At 36.6% G+C, this 21,991-nt stretch overlaps 2 protein-coding genes across 7 annotated transcripts in view; one reads left to right on the forward strand and one right to left on the reverse strand.

Annotated features, from left to right (window-relative positions):
• CD247 (CD247 molecule) overlaps positions 1–4,263 on the forward strand; it is a 37,550-nt gene extending 33,287 nt beyond the window's left edge. The window contains exons 4-8 of the mRNA XM_081951608.1: positions 579–665; positions 929–964; positions 1,905–1,961; positions 3,150–3,185; positions 3,485–4,263. Coding sequence (XP_081807734.1) covers positions 579–665; positions 929–964; positions 1,905–1,961; positions 3,150–3,185; positions 3,485–3,553 — 285 coding nt within the window. The 3' untranslated portion in view covers positions 3,554–4,263. The remainder of the gene's footprint in view (positions 1–578; positions 666–928; positions 965–1,904; positions 1,962–3,149; positions 3,186–3,484) is intronic.
• A 9,815-nt stretch (positions 4,264–14,078) lies between these two features.
• POU2F1 (POU class 2 homeobox 1) overlaps positions 14,079–21,991 on the reverse strand; it is a 113,222-nt gene continuing 105,309 nt past the window's right edge. For all 6 annotated transcript variants that reach the window (XM_081953344.1, XM_081953342.1, XM_081953341.1 and 3 more), the window contains one exon: positions 14,079–20,055. In XM_081953344.1, coding sequence (XP_081809470.1) covers positions 19,745–20,055 — 311 coding nt within the window. In that variant the 3' untranslated portion in view covers positions 14,079–19,744. The remainder of the gene's footprint in view (positions 20,056–21,991) is intronic.

Consider the following 21,991-nt stretch of genomic DNA (forward strand, 5'->3'; position numbering starts at 1 on the left):
ATACAATGCATATGCTACCCCATGTGCCCTGGCCCTCTGCACATGTCCATACTATCCCCTGTGCTCCTGCTGTCCCCTCGCACATGCACATGCGACCCCACCCCCGCACTCCATTTTGGGTCTAGAAGGCCTCCCTTAAGTCTCCTTGGACCAAAAGCGGGGCATGGGGGGTGCCATCCCCCCACTGCCTGTTTTGGGCCTAACAGGCCTCTCTGAAGCCTCCTGGGACCAAAAACAGGGTGTGGGGGATACTGCACTCCCCACGCTCCCCCTCGCATGTATGCGCAACCCCACACACCCCTTCATATACGCGTGCTTCTACAGCATGCACAGCAGATCCAAAAATGAGCTGGCTGGCGGGAGGCATGCATGTGCACATGCACAGAGGAGCTTAGTTGGGGTGATGGCTCGCGCTCGTTGCCATCACGGGTTTAGTACTTCTGGCTTGGTTAAAATCAAGATGTTTGGGTTTTGTTTTATTTTTACTCTCATCCTGTCAGTTACCTTAGGGGAAATTGGTTAACTCAAAGGGTGATCAGACCTTGTAGCTAGTAGTATCTTTTTTTCTTTTCTTGCAGAAACTATCTACTGGACGCAGAGATGAATACGATTCTTTGGCAATAAAAAAACCAGATTCAGATCTTGAAATGGCTGTGGAAAACCAGGTATCTTCACCATCTTTTCTATGCAGACAGTTACCACAAAACATATATAAGCATAGCTTAGCGGAGGAAACCCCAAGACCATGACCCCCTTGTACTTTGAGAAATGAATATCAATCTACAACCGACTTCTCTGACAGTTATGACAGAGCTGTGCAGGGGATTTTGATGTAACTGCTCTGTCAGCTCACCTATCATGCCTTCTCTTACGTCTTCAGACTTGGGTATATATAAGAATGATTGGGAGAATTTTTCTTTCTTTCTAGCGCAGAAGAAAGAAACCTCAGGACAAAGTTTACACTGTGAGTAAACTTGACTTATTAAACTGACTTATTATAGTTTACTTAATTATCTACTAAGGATATATGTGTCTGTGTTTGGAAAGAAATTGTCTTCATTTGCAACTTTTTCCAGAGTTTTATGAATAAGGTTTTGGAAATAAATATTCTCTATGCTGGGATGTAACACAACTACTTCTTCACACGATGCAGAAAGGAATAGAAGTATATAAAAATCAACCAGTCTATTTTTTAGGTTTATGAATCTTAAGATACTCAAGATTTTCCCATTTTGCCTTTCTTTTCCTGTAACAGAAAACAAAGCTGTCAAGTTTTTAAGCTTCTGTTATTAGCTCTTATATCAATACAACAGAATTCTAGGGCATTTTTCTGGATTGATTTTTACCAGACCTACCTGAAAGGGCTAACAATGACAGCAGGAACAGCCCTATGGTGTTGATGTATCGTCATCCTTCTCATTGGACTTTTGGGAGATGTTTATCAGAGTATTGATCAGTTTTGTGTGTGGATATTTTGCTTTCTGTATCAGAGGAACCTAAGTTCTATGTTGTAAATCAAACTATTGAGCATCTACAGGAAATCTGAGCTTCCTTTGTTCCAACAAATCCTGTGTTTATAGTTTAACCAAGTCCCAGGTTGGAGAAAAGATTGGAAATGGTTGCTTTCCAGATAGCATTGCTCTCAAACCTGCATAAATAGTGCCTGAGTTTATAAGAGTTGACAAAGAAAAAGCAATGAAGAGTAAATGTTCTGCTAGCATAATAATCATCAGCACTTCTGGAAATCTTTTTCTTACAATTTGACCTAGAATGAGTAAAGATATACTGGCCAGAATGAAAAGATTAATCAAATACATCCAGATCTATAAGAAAAGGCACTAGAGAAAACAGATTTTTCTTAATTTCCTTTTCACCAATACTGTTGTATTGTTTTCCATGGCTAGTCCCTACAGCGGGATAAGATGGGTGAAGCATATAGTGAAATTGGAAAGAAAGGAGAGGTAAGTGATATTTGCTATCATTTTAGATGCACAAAAGGTAGCTGCATCCACAAATTTGTCACTGTTGACGCTAGGCAGGGTTGCACTTCTCTGGACTGAGTGGGCACTTTAAGGTTTACTCTTTGTTACATGAATTGCATTGGCTCCGTTTCTTCCAGGTGCTGGCTGTTACCTTTAATGTCTTACATACCATGAGTCCGCCTGTCCCTGAAGATTTCTGCCTATCAGATAGGAAGATACCTCCAGGTCCCTTCCTTGAATTGTTGCCAACTAGTAGGATCTCTGAAGTGTGCCTTTTCTGGCAAGCCCCTTCTCTTTTAGCCTTTTGAAAGACCATCAATACATGGCTTTCTACCCAGTCATTGAAGTAGAGTGTAGTTGTTCTGAATTGGTTGTTGGAGTATCCCAAGAAGATGAGTGAGATGCTGGGTTTTGGTTGTTTGAATTTGTGCTTTATGGTTTTTGTAATTTAGGGTTTTATTGTTGAGAGTCATCCAGAATTGTGTTTTAAAATGGGCATCTATACAAATCTTACACATGCATTTCTACTCAAGCTTTCTCACTCCTATCCTTTAAGCAAGTGGTCCCCAACCTTCCTGGCTCTGCGGACCAGCGGTGGAGGGGGAAGAGGGAACGGTTTTATGCATGACATTTGTGCAAATGCACTTTCATGTGCTCGCGCTTGCACAGCCCGATTCCCAAAAGGCCATGGTCCAGTTCTGGGCCATGTATCAGGGGTTGGGGCTTCCTACTTTAAGCTGCATTGAACCCCAATTCCACAATGCAGAATAATGATAGTATTAATTCAATATAGCTGAAAGCACCAGCTAGGGAGAAGTTCTCTTATCAACATAAAATTATCTAGAATAGTTGAACAAAACAGAAGACAAATCTGTTCTCTGAATATAATTTTTCCATAGCATCTATGTCAATTGGGTTAAATTGTGGGGTACAACTTATGACTACAATTGGGGCTGTACCCGCACAACTATTTTTATTGTTCATGTCCATAATACAAGAATCTTATTAGATTAGACTGGTGGTTTGCACCCGGACTAGACTAGATAAGGTTTAACAACATTCGAAGGGGAGGGATTGGACTGTGCTTTCCTGTGCCTATGTAGAGATTCCTGACTAAATAACTGCTTGATTCCTCTCCTGATTAATCCTAGCTTTTTCTTTTTCTAGAAATTTGGTGGCAAAGGCAATGATATTCTTTATCAGGTAAGATAACAGCAGAACCTCTCCCTGTAATTTCTTTAATTCTTAATTCACTGAGGAGATCTGCCTAAAGCAATTTATCCACTGTTCTTATGTCCCCTTCATTCTCTAAGTACTTTTGGTCCTATTGCCAGCCTATGTTTGCAAGAAAGTTGGACAAGGCCTCACGGTTAAGTAGTAGTTGAATTCCTCTTCTTATAAATGTTGCTTTAGTACTCTGGCTACAGGGAACACTGAATCTGAATCTATGGTTAATAAAGTCTGATTATTTGTTTTCTAATCATATCTTTTCTCTTTCTCAGGGGCTCAGTCAAGCAACAAAGGACACATACAATGTCCTTCAAATGAAGCAGTTGCATTCTCCTCGTTAGTTAAAACTGAACCTAAAAAGGAAGAGAAAAAAGAACATTCCTTATGGTGGAATGGTAGCAAAGAGGACAGTTCATTTCAGCAAAGCCATTGCCTTGTTTGAAGAATGCTATTGTACAGTCAGCAAAACCATTTCATTTCCAAATAACATCCTAGGTTTTTTAAAAAAATGTACATAAGTTTAAAGATTCTGCTTAATGTATAGTTGCTCATATTTAGGAGTCGAAGTTGTGATTGCTATTTCACTGGATAGTTAAATAACAAAAATATTTTTCTTCCTTAGGAAAAAGGCAAAATATTTTCTTTTCCTATAGATGTTTTTAATTGAAGATAGCTGGGGAACTATTTGGGGAGGGGAGGGGGGGAGAATATACTCTGGAACTTTCATCACTCTCCAGGAATTTGGATTACTGTACAATCTATCAGTCATATCAGTAGGGCTGGTGATAAAGGAATGCAAAAATAGTCATTTTTTAAAAATTGATAACTCTCAAATCATTAAATAGTTCAGAACTGAAGGTAGATATCTTTTATATTGAAGATTAGAATAAAAAGGAAAGAAATTTGTTCAGATGGTACTTTGAATTTCAGTGTATGAGAAAACTGAAAGTTCTGTTCACAAGCTTGGATAATTTCTCACAAAATTTTCTGTAGCATCAAAAAGCTAACAGCCTTTACTATTTGATTTGAATGATACTTATAAGCAAAATACAAAACACCCTCAAAAAAAAAAAAAACTGGACACAGAAATATGAGTATATTTAATAAAGCAACCAAAACTAGTTTTGGTTTATAATTACTTCATCAAAGAACAAAAGTCTTATTTTTGAATAGTAATCATAACAATAGTCTTGTGCTATGAAGAAGTAAACAAGTACGGCTTATGCCTGTTTTTGCATAATTAAAATAATGGTTAAATATATTGTCTGTTGCTTCATTATGTACATTATTCCTAGTGGCTGTATCTCATACTTCAACACATATTAACTGCAGTGAATACAAAAGCTTACAACTTGACCAGAATCCATTAACGGGCTTTCTTTTGATTAATACTGATCAGATTTTAAGAAGTCTAATATAACTGTGAAGGCTGCAAGGAAGAAAAACAGGGAATTTGCATGGGAGATTGCACCTTTTCATCATCTCCAGCTGAGTGCCTGCTTACCTTTGGAGTTTGTGGGTATAAATCGAATGTGGAGATAGGCTTTTCCCTTTACAATATAGAGCATGGCTGGCTGGGGAATTCTGGGAGTTGAAGTCCACAAGTCTTAAAGTTCCCAAGTTTGGACACCCCTGGTATAGAGTAATGTAGCTGAACTGCAAAATATGGACTACTGAAAGACACAGATACAACCCCCCCCCCCCAAACCTCTTCCTGCCATCTAATGGTTGATCAGCTGCAATATATAGGATAATCAAACTGGTATATGGTATTTAGCACAGTACTTAGACTTATATACCACTTCACAGTGCTTCACAGCCATCTCTAAGCAGTTTACAGAGTCAGCATATTGCCCCCAATAATCTAGTTCCTCATTTTACCCACTTTGGAAGGATGAAAGGCTGAGTCAGCCTTGACTGGTGAGATTCGGTCTACCAAACTGCTGGCAGCCAGTGATCAACAGAAGTAGCCTGCAGTACTGCACTCTAACCACTGCGCTCTTACTATTATATATTCCTAACAAAATGGCAGCCCTAGATGACTTAGCAACAATGCTGGCTACCAGATTTAGACTGCAAAAACAGATCGCTAGATGGCAGGAAAGAGCTCAGAGAAAGCTAACTATTGGTCAAACCTACAACATTCTACTGTACCTGTAATGCTTCTTTCTCCCCTCTATAGAATATTATGCATTACCTGTGCTCACCTTTTTTTTCTGGGCAGGTGAGTGTATTTCCAAATAAAACACTGGTATGCAGTAGCTAGTCCTTACTTCTACTTTTTTAAAGTTTATAGAATGCATGTAGGCTTTAAGTAATTCTAGAAAATAAAGATGCTGCAGACTGATATTATGCAGCATGTCCATGTTAAAAATTAACATAATTTTTGAATGGTTAAATAAGTAAAATGGAACAGGAACTTTAGGGAACACGAAAGATGAGGTCATTAAACCCCTCAGAACCACAGTGGGTCACCAGCTTTAAAACAGGAATGCTTGCACAGACGTTACATCGTGTCCAATATAGCTCCCAAATAAAGCAAAGTTTTTATTAAAGACACAGACCAGAATAACATTACAATAGTAAAATAAAAAATAAAAGTGGGTTACACATCAATAAGAGAAATGAGAGTTCGAGTAAAATTAGGTGCAATGAGGACTGGGAGCAAATCCACTGCAAAATTTCAAATTCCCTGGAATATCTTCTTTGTGTTTACCTGCCTCATTTCCCACCCCTCCCCCCAGGATTTGAGTCTATTGAATTTGTCTCTATATCATGTACAGAAAATACAACAAACTTTAAAAAGATGCTTGTTAAAAGAGGCAATAAGTCCAGAAAAACCTAACTGAAAGTAAGCAAAGAACTCATACTTGAGAATACTACCCCGTAATCATACTCTGGATTGCTATGTATTCCACTCACTATTAGTTGGAACTGAGATGTCTAGTCAACAAATTGGGAGTTGGCACCTTGAATTCTGATCACAGCAGTTTTTATATTTACTTATCCAATGTTAGGCTAGTATGTATATTATCAAGTTCAAAAGACTCACGGATATGGCAAATTCTAAACTGTACTGGACATGTAGAGGACATCTCTTAAGTTCAAAGAGTTTGAAAATACTATGTTAGTATCTCTTGTATAGGCTAGCGGTGTTTATTCAATCCATCTAATGCTGTACCAGAAATTCTATACCAGACAGTGTAATGTATCTAATAACATTTTAAAAAGCATATATCACAAATACTTTTCTATGAGGAAATCAGATCATATATGATAATATTTGAAATAATCTTGAAAAAATAACTGTCAGCTTGACGTCCAGTGTTTATAAACCTAAAAGGCAACAATTTAAAAAAGTTAAACGATAATATTAAAGATTAGTTATTATGATTGCACAAATAGGAGCGCATCTGAATTAATACACAATACAAATTTTAAAACTGCCTCTAATCTCTTTTTCTATTATGCAGAACTGCATATGTGGGTACATAGATACAAAATGTATCTTCATCCTCTTACTTACCAGTAGCTTTCTCTGTCTTGACATCCTTTGATAATGAATTAGCTGTTGTTAAAGTTTAGGGAAGACAGGAGTGGTAGTCCAGTATATTTAGAGGGTATTAGGTTGAAAAAGGCTCCTTTGAATAGTGAAAAAAACTGAGTTTTATATACATTCAGTTCAGTGTTGAAAACCACTGTAAAACATAACCAGTCACCAAATTATCAGGAATATTGTGTATGATTTTAGACTATAATACAAGACGAGAGAAAAGCCTACCTGTTCTTGCACTTCACTGAGAAAACAAATGACCGTTGGCATAAAGTAAGGTCAGTTTAAGATAGTAGAAAACCTAGATGCTGGCATTTCATTTTGTCTCTAGTATTTTTTAAAAAATCACAAGCACGCACATGGGTGTTAAAACACTTGGAAAAATGGTTTAATGAAGTTTACAACAGAAATGAACTGTACAGTTACAGTAAGTCTCATATATATAAAATTACAGCAGACAAATGCATCTACACAAAACCTACCATTTTTATCCTGATTCACTGTAATCTACAGTTTCTCAATGCCCACAGCCGCCTGCAGGCAGCCACTAGGGGGAAAACAGAAGATATCTTTAAAGAGACAGCATTCTTTTGCGCTCCCTCGGGATATGGGTCTCAGAGTGAGCCTAAGCGAGAATGAATGGTGTAGGATATGTAAACCTTCTTTTATGTTGACATACATTCCAAATTAAAATTATACAAATGATCATGAAAAGAAGAATCAATGAAAAAAAATCTGTTCAATGTAAATGAAGCTGTGCAGTCCACAAAGATTACATACTAGGTTTTGCAAGAGAAAAGGCAATAAACCTTTTTCTAATCAATGTTTCCACTGTTTTACGGCAACATAATTCTCTTTTAACAAACAGAAAAAAGTTATGACATCAGAACCATGCATTACCCTTTAGGAAACGGCTTTACCTGGCTTCTTATCTGACTTTTGGATATGAATGGACAATGCCTTCTGAGTAGGGCAAGGGTTCAATTTCACCCATATAAGCATGCTGTCTCTTTAAAAAAAAAAAGCTCTCTGTTCAGAATGGCAATAAGAGAAAATGCAATCTAAATTGACAATCTGATGGAAAGTACAGATTATATACATTTTTCCTCAATTATGAACACCTAGGCAGTGAAAACTATTGTGTTAATACGTACATAGAGACACCCAAAACATACAAAAATACTATTATTTCAAACTACTAAGAATAAGACAATCAATTATCTCCATGCTATGACTTTTAAGAGCATTACACAGAAACAAACAAGGATTTAAACACATTTTTAATATCCCAGAAATATAGCAAAATATACATCTAAGCTTTGGAATTACTGAGGTTAGACTAATGCAAGTGCTGGGTAATTGTACTTAATACACAAGTCTAAGGTTCTGCAGGAAAGAAATTATCTTTGGTATCTGCATCAGGCTAATATTATTAACATTTGGATTTTGCTTTGGGATAGAGCTTGTATGACCCTAGAACCAAACACCCCTACTCAACTGAGATTTAAAAGATTTGTGTAAAAAGTTCCTTCGTTGGCAACCCCCCTCCCCCAAAGTTTAAAAAGTCATAGGCATCTACCTAGCAATAATGTTGAGAAATACAATGCATAGTTGCACAGTGGTGCTGCAAAAATAATGAACAAGTAACAAAAAGGAAAAAAGCGGAAAATAAGAAAAAAAAAAATTCAGATATTTCTCACAATAGGACAGCCTCTTCCAAGCAGTGGCAGGGGGGAAGCTCAGAAGTGCACTCTAGCATGTATTAATCAATTTATCACCCAGCTCACCAAGGGTTAAAAGTACCCATCAGAGCAGCCAATCATGCACCAAGGTCTTCAGCTTCACAACCAATGTATAAAGCTCCATCAAATTTCCCCAAGCTTTTCTCCAGGCCCCTTGGATTTGTAATCTTGTAAGAGTACTTTGCATCCCAAACGGAGTGGGAGAAAAGCGACCTTGCGGACCAAACCCACCTTACTTTCGATCAAGCCATCCATTGCATCTTGGACTGGAAGGCAAAAACCACTTTGGGGTCCATCTCTTCCACATCCAGAAAAGATGGCTTCCCGGATTTGATTGGCGCTGAAGATGCCCTTTGTCTTTGGTTTGTTTGTTTGTTTTGAGTTTATACAATCATTAGGAAATCTTTGGTTTTGGCTGGAATTTTTTAAAAGAACAAAACAAAACAAAGAAACCGCTCCCCTCAGCATATAGCAGGGCACCGTGACCTGGCAAAGCTTCCCTTTCTAAAGGGGTGGGTAAAAAGTACATTCAAACTAAAATGGTAAAAAGAGTATGGATGCAGCTTCTGGTTAACCCAGAGGGAAGGGGGTGGCAAATGAACAAGATTGTCAAATAATAAAAGAACATGTTTTTAGAAAAGGAGTGACACACAAAGACAACAGGTTAAAAGGTAGAAAGTGGTATGTATGCACACAATTTGGCCCTGGCTTGATCCTGGAAAACAAGAGCCCTGACATCTCGCCAGGAGGTGGCAGAAGGCAGCATACAGATTTCATGCACAGGCTGGGAAAGAGATGGGTATTCAAAGGCTACAAGATGACCCCCGGTAACCAAAACAAATAAAAGATTGCAATTTGCCCTCAGTTTGCAGTAGCTTTTAAGCAGCAACATTCAGAGGCTTTCGGGGATCTGTCCCCAGGTTACAGGTCACGGTTTGCTATAGGCCAGAGTTCAATGCTAATTAAAGGAAGGGTGGCAGACTTGGCATCTCTGTAGGGTTTGGAGAAAGTTAAAGCAAGTTACTCGGTTACGAGTTAGAAATGAGGTATACGACAGCTCCTGTACCTGTGGCGGATAAATATCCGACACCTATTCATACCTAGCCTTAGATACTATTACAGAAAAAGGAAATGGAACACCAACATGGTAGGATCAAGGAGTGAAAATGTCTCATGGTGCTCTGAAAGATTTTGCCTTGTGGATTTGAGAGAAAAGTGCAATTATTCTCCAATGAGTTTTGAGTAAGTAGAGTTATCTATGCACTGCCATATCAATATCTACGGTATTTTCTCCTTGCAGTTCAGAGAAACCAAATCGTAAGCGTTAAAATCATAATAAGAATGATAAAGGGCAAACAATGGCTCCCTGCCCCCACAATAATGCCCTTTACAAAACTACCGAAAAGTAGCTTTGCTTGATGTATATCTTAATTAAATGCAGACTTATACATTCCAACATATATCAAATAACTTACAGTATTCTTATCACCAGCACCGTCAATGCTGAAAACTTTCTGATATATCAAATGAAGTTAGAAATTATTTGGAAAACTTATTTTGATGGGTTTTACCCACTGAAAAAGCAATACTGTTTTTGGTGTGTCAGAAGAAGATTGTGACAATGAACATTGGAGGAAGAGTTCACAACAGACTTTAAGTCAATATTTTGGCTTCAGCAAACAAAGATAAGAAATAAGGCGGAAGAGAATCATTGCAGTTCTCTCCATTAAGAATTTTTCTTTCGAGATCCCACCTACCAACTGTTTCATTTCCTTCCTCTCCTTTTCAATATCTTTTGTTCCAAGTGCTCTTAACTTTGATAGTATTTTCCTATTCTCTACCTATAAATCTAACTAGTTTAGGAAAATCACACAATATTAATATCACTTTACATAAAGTCAGAACACCAAATCTATTATTAAAGCTTTCAGTGAGGTTATGCATTCTAGCCGATTTACAAAGTAAGAAATGGACAACCCATATATAATTACACAACTGCTTTCTTTATACGAGCGTACGTCGAACTTGATTATGGCAGTTAATCAAGCCACAGCATGTCATGTGAGAATATTGAAAGCTCTTCTGGTGAGTAAAAAAAAACAAAACAGTTATCTCCAACATTTCCATTATATAAAGAAAAAGACATCACCCAGTACATCTGAACTGTGCCAAAAGATGATGCATTTTTAATATTTCAGGTTTCCCTGTTTCCAAATAATAGCTTATGACTTTGGGCTTTGTTTTAATCAGTTCTTCATTCCAATATGTACTCAATGAAATCAGCCAAATTAAGCACAGTTTGCACAGGAAGAAAAACCACTATAAACTATGTCCTCAAAGAAAAAAAGCTATCAATATGAACTTCTAAGACCACCTGTTTTTTTTAATCTTAACACACTCCAAAAACAGGAAAGTTGGCCAAGATTACCAGTGCCTTTAAGCATAAAAGCCATTGGAAATTCTCCCCTCCAGTCAACCAAAGTCCTTCATTCTCAAATAATATGCCAGCCCACAAATACACATACACTAACATTATTTTAAAGAATATGTTAGAATAAGGATGGAATAGACAAATTTAAAGAATTCAATCTTCAAACCAAAATATGCATTATTTGCAAAAAATGACTCAGTCTCTCAGCAAAATTAATACAAGAATAATGATCTATTCAGTAAGAAATCCTTTCTCCCAAGGACTATCTTACAAGATCATCTTTCCCCCATGTACACTTTGTTTAAGTGTTCAGAGGAGATTAGTGTTTAGTTTGGTTTATCTTCTGCAATTTTTGGTCTAGACAAGGTTAACATTGTTACTTTAAAATTATTTTAAAAGTATTTATTATTAAACACTACAATCAACGAGTAGGGAAAAAGCAACCACTTTACCATAACTTTCTGATTTAATTTAGATGGAAATCTTCCCCTCCCACCCCCAAGTTAAACATTTTGGCTTAAGAGTAAACCTAGTGCAACTACACAGGTTGAAATGGGTTGCTAATTTTCTGTGTGTACAAATAACACAATATAGCAACTCAAATTGGTAACCTGCATGCTGTCTTTTGAAATATTGAATATTATTGATAAAATCAAAGAATCCCAGATTTAGGAGTAAGTGTCTGCTTCCTTTGGCAAGATCAAATTAAAAAAAAGAGAGAGATGGAAGTTGTAAGCAACATTTGACTTCTAGTAGGAGTGTACTTGCTATTCAAGTGTGAAACTTTGTTAAAACTTCCAATTTTGAGTCAGTTACTGGCTGGTTTGAATATTTTGTAAGTATTCAACCCTGAAACAGAGCTATTTGCAAAGCCCTGTTTCAATTCTGAAAAGTTTCCAAAACATTTGGGCAACCATTTTGTACTCAGAACAACATCATAAAGTCTCACACTTGAAACAGTTTGAAATGTTTTTTACACCCCTACCTCTAGCATAGTTAACATACTTTGCTTCTTTCCAACGCCATCCCTGTAAAACACAGAATTCCAAATACATATACACTGGGTTTCCAGAAGCTTAACTAAACTCTACCACTACAATTACCTCCACTATTTATAAAGATGCTCTCTCCTGATTTTTCAGTCTACAAACAATACTAACAAAGCTATGCTGAGGTATCTTTTTAAAGGTGCCAGAAAACCAGCTGCTACCAAAGGCATTGTTTCTACAATTCTGTAACATTGCCTGCTTTAAAAACAAGAGATGAGAAGGGACGGAGTGATCTTCCGAATTATTTCAGTCAAGATGTCTTCATTTTACTCTCCTGGTGAGAAAATATATAACAAAGATACTAACGTTCAGTTCAACAACACAGGTTTGAACAGAAGTCAGAATGTGCCAGGAGGCATCTACATATACAGCAACATTAAACATCGTAAATAGTTTTCCTTCTCAGTAATAAAGCTACATTAGTTCCAGTGTGAATCAAAGATCATTGTAATTTGCCTTAAGAGCAAATCTCTGTGCATGCAGTAGAAATGCAGGTTGTGTTCCCAGAGCAAAGGTAAACATCCGCTGCATATTTACGTTATAGTTTCCTAAAATGGGATATAGTATTTCATTTAGGAAAAATCTAAATGTGTGAAATAGCTTCATATTCTTAAATAAGGGATTCAAAGTCTGGCATGTGCTATTGATAATTAACCAGAATTAAAAACTGAGCTTCCTATTTATAAATTGTTATTTGGCAGGGAGTGAGAGATTAATCAAAGATTGATTTGATTTCAGATTTTCATTAACAGTTGATTTAGATGTCTTTCTATATCATGAAAATAGAAATTTGTTTAGTATTGCATGGTGTATGTTTAAAATAGACTAGTAGAAATACGAATAGAATGAAAAAATCATTTTCCATTTAGACCCAATATGACATCATGAATTTGAAAGCAATAGCAAAAAATAAGTGGACAATAAAAAAACCTACTTAAAATGTTAAAAACCAATAAATAATCCATAATAAAGTAAGAAGAATTCAGGACAATGAATTGGCACTAATTACAGTTGTATTTCTTCTCCTCTTACCATTAAGAAAGGAATTCAAATCCAACTGAAATACTCAGGGGTATGATTTAACTTTTCCCACCTAATCATCTGAAATGCTGACAAGTTAAATTTGGCTCCAATGCTGCACAGAACAAGAATTATGCAGCTGAGATTTTAAAATAATATATTGCTTTAAGAATACTAGAATGTAGCTTTGCAAAATTGGCCAATGTATCCTAAGGTCAGACAACTCTTATCAACAGATTTTTCTTCTGGTAGTGTTTACTCTATGATAACTTTTTCCTATATACATTTATGAAATTTTGAATCCTTGTAGGATTTATATTTAAAAAGTACATATAGGGATACACAGATTAAGTATAAACATTTCAAACTTTTGAGATAAAACAGGGAAAAGAGTCAGGTCAAGAATATTCTTTCATGCCATTTGTTTGGTCCATCTATAGTATGAGAATCATAATGAGAATTGTAATTTAATGCTAACATTATTTTAAGCAAATGTAACTGAAAAAAATGTGTTTGCTAGCATGGTTTATTATTCATTGTATGTAACAAAATAGAAAGTCACGTATTTACTTTTGCACCATCAATATAGTTTGGTAACTCCAAAAGCAAAATGGCCAGATCAAATCCCAGAGTGTGCCAAATGATTACTAGGTCAGAAATCAATTTTCCATATTTATTATGCAAAATCTCTCCAGTGTTTGAAATTACAAGGGGACCGGCATTATTTTCATACTAAATTAATAGGGGGTGGGATGGGAGGGCTTCCTAAAACAAGACCTCAACAATATTTTTCAGAGCTCACCATTTGCAAGCTTCATTTTGTATGGGAAAATTGGTTCTAGAAATATATGTTTTGCTTACTATTTTGTTCCTTGTAACATTTCATTTGACTCAAATCCCCTATTTCAGTGGTCCTGTTCTACCCTCCTTGCCCCCCAAATGCCAAACACAGTTTCAGAGCCTGTCCACTGCTGGCTGCATACCTACATTTACTTACTGGCAAAAATTTCCCAGTCTATAATTTTGGTTTGGATTGAAAAATTAGAGTATATTGGCAATATACTTATTATATCTTGCTGTCAGAATTAAACATAAACAATTGCTAATCAGTGATAGTGAATTAAATTCGGGCTATATCTTTTAACAAAGAGCCAGTTTACATTGTTCTAGATTCTTGTTTGTGGTAAAATATCAATCAGGACAGACAAAAAAATAAATAAAGAGCCCAGATAAAAATGACTATCTGAATAAACTTTCCACACATCATATACAAGTGAAAAGAAAAGTGAAGGAGAATAAGGCAACGATGGATTTTAAGCCTGGTTTCTAGCATTGGAAATTTTGCAATTCCTCTGCTCTTCCTTATATCTTCAAATGACATATACCATCTTTGGCTGAATTATCTAGTATATAGCTAAAATTTACATTTATTGTAATGCAATATAATGCATTCTATCAAGTCAGGGTGCAACATTATTTCCTCTGGCAACTGAAAGTGAAAAAGTGGATCCAACCTTTGGGATTGCATTGTTTCTCAGCAGCAGAGAAAGACTGCTGTATTTCCCTCACTGGCCACCTGAATCCTCATTCACTACATTAAAATTCTCAAAAGCATGGTATCCGCCACAAAGTATGCCTACATCTTTGGGCCAACATGTAATGTTTCTAAGATCTAATCTCTGTTGATAAAAATAAGATGTAACCTGGGATTGCACTTTCCTCTAAAAGAATTCTTCCTATCCATCTTGCCTTTTGATATTGCCACATCAGGTTACTAAAGTTAACATGAATGTGGCCCACTCTCTTAATGGTTATTTAGATACTGGGAGTATTAATTGATCACTGCATTATTTCCAATTTCTGTAGGCGTCAAATAAAACCATTGAATATATAGACCTGTATATGGAATAGATACAGAAATGGCAAAAAGGTCCAATATTTTTAGAGAGTTCAGCCATTCCAGTGCTGCCACATCTGAGAGATATAATCCATATTTCATATACAGTCAGTCTACAGATCCTAGGTATTAGTATTCAAGAAAAAAACATCTCTATGTCCGGAAAAAAAAGGTAATAGTAATAGGTCTCATTCCCTGTGTTACTTGAACAGTTCAACAGGCTGTTGGCTTATTTCTTGTGCTTTGAAGCATTAAGCTACAAATGGCCAGAGAATCAATATTATATATTGCCGGAAGATGTTTATAAAACCAATGAGTTTTCAGTGGGTTGAGCTACTGCAGGTGGCCTAGAAGACATTCTTAAATCAACAGGATAACTGGACAGTCTATTGGCATGGCTGTAATAATTGTGTTTCAATAAAGTTGCTATATATATAGACAGATTTATACATTTCCAAAGGAAAGGGGGAAAAAGGGGGAAAAGTCTACATTTAATTGTCTTACATAAACTTCGAGCCCTGAACAAAAAGGAGCCATAATACATCAGAAAAGCATGAATGTTATGCTCTTCAAAAGTAAACTGTTAAAAAACTATTCAAATGAGGCTTGTCACATATATGAATCCTGTACATGAAATCCATAATGTATAACTGGTAGCACATGATCAAAATGGAAAATCAATTTTGAAATTCTAAACTTCATGGGTTCAATGCTTTCAACACCTGTTGTACAGAACAACTTTCTCACTGCAGAAAGTATTTACTTTAATTCAATGACCGTAAATACTCACAAGTTAGATTAACCTCAGACTGTATCTTAAAATATTTGTCAAGAGATTTATTTTCTCAAGATGTCATTCTTTTTACACCTTTAACATTCTGGTATTTTGGCTTCATTAAGGGTAATCAAAAGTTTCCTCCCGATTTGAAAGGAACATAGATTGTTCAACTTTCAGAAATTATCTTCAGCTGCAAAGACTGGAGAAACTAGGATAGAAATCTATCTGTTCCACCATGAATCACTAATAAATTTTTATGGCAATCATCTCTAATCTGAAATTTGCCAGATGCACTAGATTGAAATTCCCATCACCCTCAGCCAGTGTTATTTCTGTATTGAGGCAAAGAGAAAGGTGATCCAATTCTGTGAAGGATACCAGATATAAGATTGATGTAAAATAAGGTAATAAGAATAATATTGCAAATTTTGGTTTATAAAATGGTGTCTCACCGAATGTGATGAATAGGAAAACAAAATAACTTAGCTATGAAATGGAAACAGTATCACTTGTTACATATTTTAGAACATGAGAGATTGGAACACAATTAACTCAAGTGATAGAATAAATAAGTGATCGTCTCTAGTTATTAGAAGATACATATACAATGCACATATTTTTGAGTGCATAAACTGCATTTGTAGTGACTATCAGAAAGTTTTCGCAACTACTAGAATATGTATGCGTTTTCTGGCCATCCATATTGTTTATTCCTACAGATTCTCCAATTGTACACATCTGATATTTTGCTGAAGTTTTAAATCAATTGTAACTATTAAAATATTATGGAAGCTGATGATTATTTTAGACTGTGCAATAATATTTATGTTAATGTATGGAGCATGCATATTACTGAGTAGAACTAAGTAGGTGGCAAAATAATAAACAGTGATAACCATTAAAACTCCAGTATTTTTGTATTATTGGAAATTTTTAAACAATCTCCTGATAACTCATCAAATACATAACTGAACCACTTAAATCAAACAATTCAACCAAACAATTGCTGGTTTGTCTGTTTCTGAATTTCCAGTTTCTCTGGTACAAGAGTTATAACACCTTTTAAGAGTGTGGCTATTTGTACGACACAGGGAAGAATGGAAAGGTCTGAAAAATGTTTATAAATAAGTTGATACAATGCCTGTTGGATTCATGCATTGTATGAGCAAATTAAAATAATTATAAATGTTTTATAGCAATCATCTGAGATAATTAGAATTCTGAGTATCTCTGTATCAAAGCTTCACACCTAACAAAAACAGTGAACCTAATCAATTACAGGCAGACAAGCCAAATTAATTTCCCTGAATTTCTTTGAAATGTTTATGATGATAAAATGGGTATTTTTTGTTTTTTGGTTCATAAATCCATAGGACCTTTTCCTTGAAGCCTACGGGTGAGCAAACACAATCAAAAGTCGCCATTACCTTCTTTGCTTTTATAATTATGTGTGTGTTTGTGCATGTATAAAAAAGCAAAATCTTTTTTTCAATGGACAAAATAAACATTTACTGGACTGATATTTACTTTGGTAGAAATTAGTCAATATAATGGCCTATAGGCCAGCATCTTGAATATTCTCCTGCCTTCTTACCTACTTTGACTGTAGCATGCTGTTGCTATAAGTCAATTAAACTTTTGACCCAAAATATTATAATTGTATTCTGAGACTAGAATTATGGAAATAGCATATCTCAGGATTTAGACTGATCCAAACTGCTAAGGAAAATGCAGAATCAGCTAAATTAGTAAGCATTTGCCATTGTCATTCTATTTACCCACCCCAAACCATGGAAATTAGAAAATAATCAAGTTAAGACTTTGCCCTAAGGATATACAAAAAGATCAACCTCTCCCCACCAAAAGATTAAAACAAGCAGCAATTTTTACATAAAATAATAAACAAATGAAAAGAAATTGTCAGTAGCATCTATCACCTCTCTGCATCTGAACTGCACTTATACAAACTAGTCCATTAGTACAGCAGCTTGCTAGAAATTGACTTTGGTTCAAGCTTAGTTTTAAAAAAATAAAACATTAAAAAAAATAAACACACATTAAAGACGGTAGACGGACATTTGCTCATTTCCCTGCGTAACAGTTCACAAGTGTTTTTTTTTCAGTTTTAGGAAATAATTTCTTACATTTAAATAGCTTGTGAATCAGGAAGTTGAAGATTCATAGATGAACAGAGAACAGGCAGCATGATAGCAGGTGGAGAGGAGACAGATTTGCACCAGTTGATAGTTAATACAGGATTGCAAACTGGAGTCATCAACCGGAGATGGCAATATAAATGAACTCTCTTTCTGTTATTAGCTGATGAGAGACAATATTTTTTGGGGGGGTGGAGTAATGGATTGCAGCTATGTGAGCTTAGGAACTTCCTTGTCCCTCTTCCCCATATTCCAAATAGCAATAGAAAGGAACATTGAACAGTTCTGATATTTTCCAATTTGTCTCAAAGAGATAGGAAAGTGCCAGCTATGCGGTAGTGATCCAACTTCTTTTCATCTGAGTTCAAGTCAATATAACATTTTCTCTGTCTCCTTTCCTCCTTCTCTCTCTCTCTCATCCATTGTCAGCAGTTGTTTGCACATACTACTTGATGCTTGAGAACAGTTTTACCCTCTTTAGTAGAGATGTTTACTGCCATAAATGATTTAGCAGCAAAAACCAGAAACGGCACAAAACATTGCAAAATACATGCAACATGCCAGTGCTCATCGTACTCCACAGCAAGTTGGCCTGTTTTCCAATCACCCCTTATCACTATTTCCCACAGCAGCAAGCAATGGTAAAAACACTACAGATTGTTTACAATGGAACAAGATTACAAGGCTGCTTGTTATGGCTGTGTTGGCGTAAATGGTACTTCCTGTTCATGTGACCCAGTTTACTTCTGGAACAGAAATGTTTTAAATTCAAAATACAATCATAAAAGCAAGAGACTTCAGGAAAAAAAAAAGTCTAAAAATGAGCCAATGCAGGTTTTTTTTTTCTTTTTTGAAATCCTATGCCAAACAGCTGGTAGGAAGATTTAGTGGACGTATATGAGTTATCAGCAATATAGGCAGTCTCCTGAGAAAGTAAATAACAGAAGTATTTCCAAAGTTGTAAAGTGGCAATTTCCATGCAATTAGGAAATAAGAGAATCATTTACCACAATAGTTGAAACAGACTCTGCAGGCCAAATCCTCTCCCCCTTGGATCAACAAGAGCCAAAGACGTGCAAATGAGGGCTAGATTTGGCCAAATGTGATGAACAAACTGCTGTCTAAACAAAATTCCCACCTCACATGTGTGGACTATCTTTGCACATGACCCTCAGTATGTTTATTTTAACTGCCAACACTTCTGAGAGAATCTCATAAAACGCTCCACCAAGGATATTATAAAGAATATTTGTGATTCACGCGCTTCCCTCTCTTCTCCCTTCCTTCTGAGTGGCATGGGAGCTCACTGAAACTGTTCCAGGAGCAAAGAGAAATGTGTCCAAACTTTCTTTGTCTCTTTATATAAAAAATAATAATCATCATAAAGAGATACACAAGTAATACAGGCCTGCCTAAACTGTACCAGTTAAGAAAGGAACCCCCAACACGATTGATAAGATTATAAACATCTTGTATGACATTATGGCCTGTACAACAGACCAATAAAAGATAATTAAAAAAAGATATTCAGATCAAAAAGAAAAGAAAAAAGAAAACCCATTCCTATGTTTGAGTTGATAACCCACCTTAACCTGTCACTGAGACTGCTGGAAATGATAAGTAGTCCTTTTTTTTTTTTACATTTTTGGTTAGAAAGTTCTCCAATCAATGAAGCGATCCTGAAAAGACAGTGTTTCTTATAAAATTAGGCAATTGTTTGTCCCAGTTTTCAATCCTTCTTTTTCTTGCTGTTTTTTTTTCCTGTTTCTAATATTTTTCCTTCTCTCCCTTGTCCCCAGTAAGACGGCATGAGGAAGCCAAACATAATTTGCAGTTCAGAAGCCCAGCTGCCAGCCAATCTCACTGCAGCATGAAACAGGCTAGGGTTAGCACAGCTGAGCCCAACTCACTGTGCCTTGGAGGCTGTAGTGGTGGTGGAAGCAGCTCCACTGGCTGAAGCCACTGTGAAGAGAGAGTTCTGGATAGATTCCGCTGAGGTGGAGGTGGCATGAAGGCTGGCAACTGGCCCAGAGGCCCCTGCGGAAGCTGCAGCAGCAGAGACCAAACTAACTGGGTTGCTGGTGAGCAGTGAAAGATTCTGAGGGTTCAAGAACAGTGGGGCGGTTACGATGTTGGGTGTACCTCCAGCATTGGCAAATACCAAGTTTCCAGTTGCATCCAGCGATGTTATTGGAAGAGAGCCACCAGATGCAAGAGCTAAAAAGAGGAATAATAAATATCCACATTAACGCAGCCACCTCCCCAAAATACAACAGGCAAACAACATAAAAAAAAAGAAAAGAACTTCCTTTTAAGGTCTCTTTAATGATTTGCATTGCAAATTCATTTTCCACGTAAGGAAATGTACAATTTTGGCCACATAGGAAATACAGATTTGAAAAATGAAAGTTCATTAGATTCATTATGAAGGATTATGAAAATCACAAAATTGCATTTCTAAAAACTTGGGATGACTTCCAAAATCAAGGCAAATAATCCTTAGACCAGTGTTTCTCAAACTTGGCGACTTTTCCTGTGGACTTCAACTCCCAGCATAGCTGGCTGGGGAATTCTGGGAGTTAAAGTCCACAGGACTTAAAGTCACCAAGTTTGAGAAACACTGCCTTAGACTCTAATCAAGGAGCTGGGAGATGAGAAACCCTCTTTTTTTGCCACAGTGGGGGTATTTTGATTGCCAATTCTGCCTAATTGACCACATAATGAGATTTGAATTGCCTGTTCAATAAGGTGTTCAAGCATCTTTAATCACTGAGCTCATATCCTCAGAAATCTCTGGTCTGTAACTTCAGAAACCAAATAGACTTAGATATACTTCTACATATGTACCAAATTCAAATGGAAGGGGGTATTTTAAGTGACTGTTTATTTCACAAGAGAGCCAGTTTGGTGTAGCAGTTAAGGTGCTGGTGTAGAAACCACAAGAATGTGATTCCAGGCATCTTTTTGGCATGAAAACTGATTGGATGACCTTGGACCAATCACTCACACTCAGTCCACCCTACCACACGGGCCTCTTGTAAGGAAATTAAGAGGCAGGACAATTAGGTATCTTTGCCACCTTTAGATAGAGAGAAATGAAGAGAAAGTAACATTTTCCCAATATTTCCAACATTTTGGGGAAATTTTGTATATATTTTGGTTTTACCCCTGATCCTAACAAGCTCTCTGAGTTCAAAGCAAGTTACAAGGTAGTTAAGGTATCAAAGATTTGTTATGTAATTTAATATGTGAACATGTATATCAGAGGCTTACTTGGTGCCTTTCATCCTAAGATGGACTGAAGTAGACATTTTTATTCATGTATCCGTATTTTTTTGAATATAAGATGCACCTTTTTTCCTCAAAAAAGAAGCTGAAAATCTGGGTGCATCTTATACATCGAATACAGCATTTTTTGCCTCCCAAAGCCCTGACCCCTTCACCAAAATGGCAGTGCATAGCCTTATAGAGGCTTTCAGAGACCTCCTGGGGGCTGGGGAGGGCAGAAATGACCCACCCCCCAGTCCCCACGAGCATTCTATAAGCCTTCATAAGGATATGCATGCAATTTTGGGGGGCCGTTTTTGGGAGGTTAGCAGAGTGCAAAAACTTTTTTTTCCCTTTTGGAAAGCTCTTTAACTGATTGATGAGAATTACATTGACCAAGTGCTGTGCCAGCAGAAACAAAGTTTTAGGTGCTGCAGATTGTCAGCACATGGATAAATACACCTGGAAACATCTACCTACCTACCTACTCTTTCTCTGTCCCTCTCTCCTGTATTTCTCTCTATATATTTCTCTCTCTCTTTCCCTCTACCTACCCACCAACCCACCTACTCTCTCTCTCCCTCCCTCCCTCCTGTATTTCTCTCCCTCTGTCTCTATTTCTCTCTCTATCCCTCTACCTACCAACCTACCTACTCTCTCTCTCTCTCCCTATCTACTGTATTTCTCTCTCTCTTTCTATTTCTACTTCTGTCTCTATCCTTCTACTTACCTATCTACCTACACACACTCTCTCGCTCTCCCTATCTACCTACTGTATTTCTCTCTCTTTCTCTCTATCCCTTTATCTACCTACCTACCTACCTACCTACCTACCTACCTACCTACCTACTCTTTCTCTCTCCCTCCCTACCTACTGCATTTCTCT

Source organism: Natrix helvetica, assembly GCF_964273705.1.
Source record: "Natrix helvetica genome assembly, chromosome: 4".
NCBI lineage: Eukaryota > Metazoa > Chordata > Lepidosauria > Squamata > Natricidae > Natrix > Natrix helvetica.